Source organism: Cygnus atratus, unplaced genomic scaffold, assembly GCF_013377495.2.
Source record: "Cygnus atratus isolate AKBS03 ecotype Queensland, Australia unplaced genomic scaffold, CAtr_DNAZoo_HiC_assembly HiC_scaffold_47, whole genome shotgun sequence".
NCBI lineage: Eukaryota > Metazoa > Chordata > Aves > Anseriformes > Anatidae > Cygnus > Cygnus atratus.
In genome coordinates, this window is record NW_026110073.1 from 177250 (window position 1) to 183000 (window position 5751).

Sequence of the window (5751 nt, forward strand, 5' to 3'; positions counted from 1 at the left end):
CCCTTCCCGTGGCCGCCAGGCACCATCCGGCCCCGGGACGGGGCTGCGGCCCCCCGGAGGGAAGGGTGGTGGGGAGTTGGCCTGGACATCGGGAAGAGGTTCTTCACCCAGAGGTGGTCGCGCACTGGAACGGGCTCCCCAGGGACGTAGTCACGGCACCAAGCCTGTCGGAGTTAAAGAAGCGTTCGGACTGTGCTCTCAGTCATAGGTCTGAATTTTTGGGCAGACCTGTGCGGTGCCAGGGGTTGGACTCGATGATCCCTATGGGTCCCGTCCAGCTCGGGATATTCCATGAGTCAGTGGCTCCGTGCTGCTGGGGCTCGGCATCGCCGCCGCTGTGCCTGGGGACCGGCGATGTCTCTGGGGACAGCGGTCACGGCGAGGCTGTGGGCACGGCTGCGGCATGGGGACGTGACCGGGGACACCGGTGAGGGCACAGCGGTGGCACGGGGACATCAGCCCCAGCACAGGCAGGGCCGTGGCCCCGTGGGTGCCCGGCAGCCGTGGGAGCAGCCCCGGCCAGTGAGTGGTGTGGGGGCTGGAGCACCCCGTCCACCCCTCTGTCCTGCCCATCTGTCTGTCCAACTGTCTGTCTGGCCTCCCCTCTGTCCCACCCATCCCTCCCATCTGTCTGTCCATCCCTCTGTCCCTTCATTCCTCTGTCCCATCTGTCTGGCTGTCCATCCACCCATCCATCTTCTCCACCCATCTGTCCATCCATCCCTCCTTCTGTCCCTCCTGCCCCTTCCTCCATTGCTTTCTCATCTGTCCATCTATCCATCTGTCTGTCCATCCGTCCGCCCATCTGTCCATCCATTCATCCACCCCCCTACCACCTCTCCCGCCATTTATCTTTCCCTCCCGTCTGTCCGTCCGTCCACCCACCCATCTATTCATGTGTCCAGCTAAGTGCCCACCCATCCATCCCTCCATCCCCCTACCACCTCTCCCGCCATTCGTCTTTCCCTCCCGTCTGTCCGTCCGTCCGTCCGTCCATCCCACGCACCCGCCTGTCCCACCCCTGGGACCGCAGAACCGCTGGGGCTGGAGGAGACCCCCGGGGACCTCCGAGTGCAGCCCCCCCCCCCCCCCGCCGTGCCACAAGCCCACTGCCGAGCTGTGACGCGCGGTGCCAGCTGGCTGTCCGTCCGTCTGCCCACCGGCTGGCCGTCTGTCCGTCTGCCCGTCCACCCATCCCTCTGCCCTGTCCGTCCGTCCGTCCGTCCACCCACCCACCCAGCCCCATCTCCCATCCCTCCGTCTGTCTGTCTGGCCCATCCCTCCGACCCCCCCCCCCCCCCCGCCTCGCGCCCCTCCGCCCGGTGCCCTTCGGTCCCGGTGCCGGTCCCGGTGCCGGTGCCCCGCCCCCTCCATCGCCACGGCAACGGGAGGCGGAGCCGAGGGGGCCGCCGGGAGCCGCCGTTCGGTGAGCTCGGGGGGGGTCCCGGTGTTTGGGGGGGGGGTTGGGGGTCCCCGGTGGCGAGCCCCCGCCTGCCCCGAGCACCCCACGAGCCCCACGGGGGGGGGGGGGGGGGAAGAGGGGATCCCACGGGGGTCCGAGCCCCACGGCGGGGATCCGAGCCCCGCGGGGGGGGGTCCGGGGGGGCCGTGTCGGTGCCGGTGCCGACCCTCGGCGTCCCCGCGGCGCGGATGGAGGCGCGGGCGGAGAAGGGCGAGGAGGGCGCCGGGGCGCGGATCACGGCGCAGCTGCTGAAGGCCAGCACCGGGCAGTTCGCGCTGGACTCCATCCTGCTGCTGAGGCTGCGCGGCCGCGGCATCGCCGACCTGGGCTGCCTGGGTGACTGCGCCCACCTGGAGTGGCTGGACCTCTCCGGCAACGCCATCTCGCAGCTGGGCCCGCTGGCCGGCCTCAAGCAGCTGGCCGTGCTCAACCTCTCCCGCAACCGCGTCTCCAGCCTGGAGCCACTGGGCTCCTGCGAGAGCCTCCAGAGCCTCAACCTGGCGGGCAACCTGGTGAGCAGCCTGCAGCAGCTGCGCTGCCTGGCCGGCCTGCGGCGCCTGGAGAGCCTGCGGCTGCGCGACGCCCTGGGCCAGCTCAGCAACCCCGTCTGCGCCGCCGCCGCCGCCTACCGCGCCGCGCTGGCCGAGGCGCTGCCCGGCCTCAAGGCCATCGACGGCGAGCGGGTGTCGGGCCGCGGCAGCGAGCTCTTCCAGCTCTGCCGGGACCTCGACAGCTCGCTGGGGCACGGCCCCGGTCCCGCGCCGCCCCGCGCCGCCCAGCCCTGGGTGCAGGCGAGTTTCTGGGAGCCGCCGCCGCCCCGGCGCAGCTCCGTCGTAGAGGAGGCGTACAAGCAGTTCGGCGAGGCGCTGCAGGAGTGCCGGGAGCTGAGCCGGCGCGCCGACGACACCATCGCCCAGGCGGAGCGGGCGCTGAGCGTCCGCGGCGACCCCAGCTCCTACGTCTTCTGAGCGGGGAAGAGACCCGGTCCCGGAGCCCCGCACGCCACCGTCCCGCCCCGTCCGCCCCCAGCCGGGGTCCCCGAGGAGCCACGAAGCCGGCCTCGCCTCCGGGCTGCTGCGGTGCCCGAGCCCCACTCCGCTCTGGAGCAGCACCCGGGCTGGCCGCCGAGCTGGCTGCTTCATCCACCCCGTTGCGCTTCGTGCCCTCGGAGCCCAGGGCAGCTCCCAGCGGGTCCTGAGCTCACGGCCTCCACGGGGGCCTGGGCCGGGAAACCGGGGCTCCCCATCCCTCACCTCGACGCAGCAGGAGCAGAGGAGCACCTCCACATCTGGTGGATTTCGGAGCTGTCCCCAACCCCCCCGGCCCGGCGGAGGAGCTGTGCTGAGAGGTGGGGACGGGGGCTGCAGGGCGGGGGGCTGGGGGCAGGGACGGAGGGGTGTCACGGAGCGATGGAGGCTGTGCAGTAAAGGCGTGCTGTCCTCGAGGTCTCTGCTGCTTTCTGCTGTGTCCCGGTGCATCCCCCATCCCTCCCGAGCCCGCCAGGGTACCACAGAGCAGAGCGTGCCCCGGGCTGGGGGCAGCGTGCGGGGGGCGACAGCCTCAGCAGAGCCCCCCCGGACTCCCACGGGAGGGGAGCTGGCACAAGAGGGATGTGGAGCCGAGTCCATCCCAACGCCCTGAGCACAGCAACCCCGGGTGGGAATGAGAGAGGAGACAACCAGAGGCAGAGCTGGGGTTTACTGGTGCATGCGGACACTGCCTAGGCGTGGGGGGGCCACCTGCAGGACGACCCTCCCTTCATTGCACAGCGCTGGGGGGCAGCAAGCTCGGGGGGCCGGGCTGGCCCCATGTCAGCATCCTTCCGGGCTGGTGGACGCGGCGTCAGCTGGCCTGGAGAGAGGGGACAGGGGGGTGCTGAGAGGAGCTGGCTGCAGGAGGAGCCCCCCCGCCCGCACCTCCCCACGCCACGCAGGGCGGCGAGCCGGTCCCAGGCACTGCCAGCACCCGCGGGCCCGCTCGCCCCGGGGGACGTGGATGCGCGGGGACCGTCCCTGGCACCCACCGTGGCCGGGTGCAGCCACCTAGGCTGGCATCCCCCTGGAGAAGGCGAACATGCCGGGGAGGTAGAGGACGTCCGTCGACTTGCCGGCCTCCTCCACGGCCCTGCACTCGGCCTCGTCGCGCTGCTTTATCTCCTGCGGGGCAGAGAGCGGGGGGCTGGCACCGCAGAGGGGGGCGTGCGGGACGTGCCAGCCCCCGGAGCACCTCCGGGACACGTGAGTGAACGGATGCAGGCAGCAGCCAGGGACAGAGCCCCCTGCCAGCCCTGGGACACCCCCCGGGGACAGCTCACCTTCACGGCCAGGTGGTGGCTGGGGCCGCAGTTGTGGTACTTGTCCAGCACCTTGGGGACATCGCTGTTGTCAAACTTGTAGCAAGCCAGGCAGGCCGGCTTCCTCTGGGGACACAACGCGGCCGTCAGCGCTGGTGCCGGCACCCAGCCCGCCCCCAGCCCCATTCCCAGCAGAACCCCGCTCCCTGCCGGGCCGCAGCTGTCCCCCCACGCTTTGCACGGCCACGTCCCGCTGCCAGGAGCGGGGCCACCACCCCTGCCATCCCTCCTGCAGCCCTGGCGGAGGGCACAGGCACGCGGGGACCAGGGCAGGAGGGAGGGAGAAGGGGGACGCTGCTCTGCCCCCGCGCGACGCGGTGCGGGTTCCAGGAGCCGGCTCGGAGGGGTGCAGCCCCCGTCTCACCCTGTTCTCCACGGTCTTGCAGTTCTGCGTCCTCTGCGCCCTCTTCCTGCAGTTGGTCTGCACGAGGTTGACGCGCAGCTGGACGAACGTCCCCGACGAGTCTTGCTGGTGCGAGAGGGAAACGTCCCGTGAGAGGCGGGGAGGGAGGGACGGGGGGGGGGGGGGCTGGGGGGCACGCGCAGCTCGCTGGGGCAGGTGGTGGGATGTTTCGGGGTGAGGGGAGGCAGGATCCACCCGGGTGCTCGCTGTGCCCCCCGTGCCTCAGGACAGCGAGGAAGGCAGAGCAGGCGGTACCCGGACCGTTTGTGCTGCCCGGTCCCACCGCCCCGCTTCCCCCTCCGACTGCCGCCACCGTCCATGGCGGGCACAGCCCCGGGGGGGCTCCGCACACCCCGGGGTCAGAGGGACAACGACCCCGAGCACAAACCCAGCCCCCAAATCAACCCGAGGCCCTGCCAGGAGGCTCCCACAAGGGGCGAGCGGCTCAAAGGGGAGCGCCCCCTACGGCCCCCAGCACCCCGTGAGCACGGGCAGCTCCCGGGGAGAGCTCCGGGGGAATGGGACGGAGCTGAACCGGGACACCATGCCCGGGGGGACGGGGACGGGACGGAGCCGAGCCGGGACACCGCGTCCTGCCCGGGGGGACCGGGACGGGACAGAGCCGAGCCGGGACACCGCGTCCTGCCCGGGGGGACGGGGACAGGACGGAGCCGAGCCGGGACACCGCGTCCTGCCCGGGGGGACTGCGACGGGACGGAGCCGAGCCGGGACACTGCGTCCCGCCCGGGGGGACCGGGACGGGACGGAGCCGAGCCGGGACACTGCGTCCCGCCCGGGGGGACAGGGACGGGACGGAGCCGAGCCGGGACACCGCGTCCTGCCCGGGGGGACGGGGACGGGACGGAGCCGAGCCGGGACACCGCGTCCTGCCCGGGGGGACGGGGACAGGACGGAGCCGAGCCGGGACACCGCGTCCTGCCCGGTGACAGCCAGGCCCCAGAGGCCACCGGGTCCGCTCCGGGCGCTGTGGTTAATGAGTAGCTGAGCGCCGCCAGCGCACCCTGCCCCGTGCCAACGGGCACAGCCAGCACTGCCCGGGGACCGCGGCACCGCGCACCCCTGGCCGTGTCCGTGCCCGGTGCCACCCTGCTCGCCGCAAAGCCCCCACGGGGCACGGGCACGGGCAGGGGCACCGGTCCCGGTGCTGGACGAGGCACTCACCCGCTCGACGGCCCCCTCGAGGGAGTGCTCCCTGAAGAGGAAGACCACGCTGCCCGGCCGTGGAAGTACTCGAGCACGTCCCGCACCACCCGCCGCTGCAGCGGGGTCTGGCTGGCGGCCGCCAGGGCCACGAAGCCCAAGGCGAGGGCCAGCACCCGCCGCATCGCCGTCGCCGCCGCCCCTCGCCCCGCTGCCTCCCGGCGCGGCCCCGCTCCGCCCCCGGGGGAGGAGGCGCCCCGGGCCGGGGGGGGGGGGGGGGGGGGGGCTCGGACCGAGATGGGGGCAGCGGGCCCGGGACGGCCCCGGGGGATGCGGGGAGGGGCCGGGGGGGGAGGGCGCCTGCCCCGAGAG

At 73.2% G+C, this 5751-nt stretch overlaps 2 protein-coding genes across 2 annotated transcripts; one reads left to right on the plus strand and one right to left on the minus strand.

Moving 5' to 3' along the window:
• Window positions 1-1650: 1650 nt before the first annotated feature.
• Window positions 1651-2568, plus strand: LRRC61 (leucine rich repeat containing 61). The gene has a single exon (XM_035554533.1). It carries the CDS (start codon window positions 1651-1653, stop codon window positions 2428-2430), a length of 780 nt encoding a protein of 259 aa, XP_035410426.1. The 3' UTR covers window positions 2431-2568.
• A 575-nt stretch (window positions 2569-3143) lies between these two features.
• Window positions 3144-5619, minus strand: RARRES2 (retinoic acid receptor responder 2). The gene is given in 6 exon segments (XM_035554536.2): window positions 3144-3313; window positions 3486-3618; window positions 3777-3881; window positions 4180-4284; window positions 5401-5453; window positions 5456-5619. Coding segments are annotated over 5 exon segments (486 nt in total). The 5' UTR covers window positions 5565-5619; the 3' UTR covers window positions 3144-3313; window positions 3486-3504.
• Window positions 5620-5751: the final 132 nt, after the last annotated feature.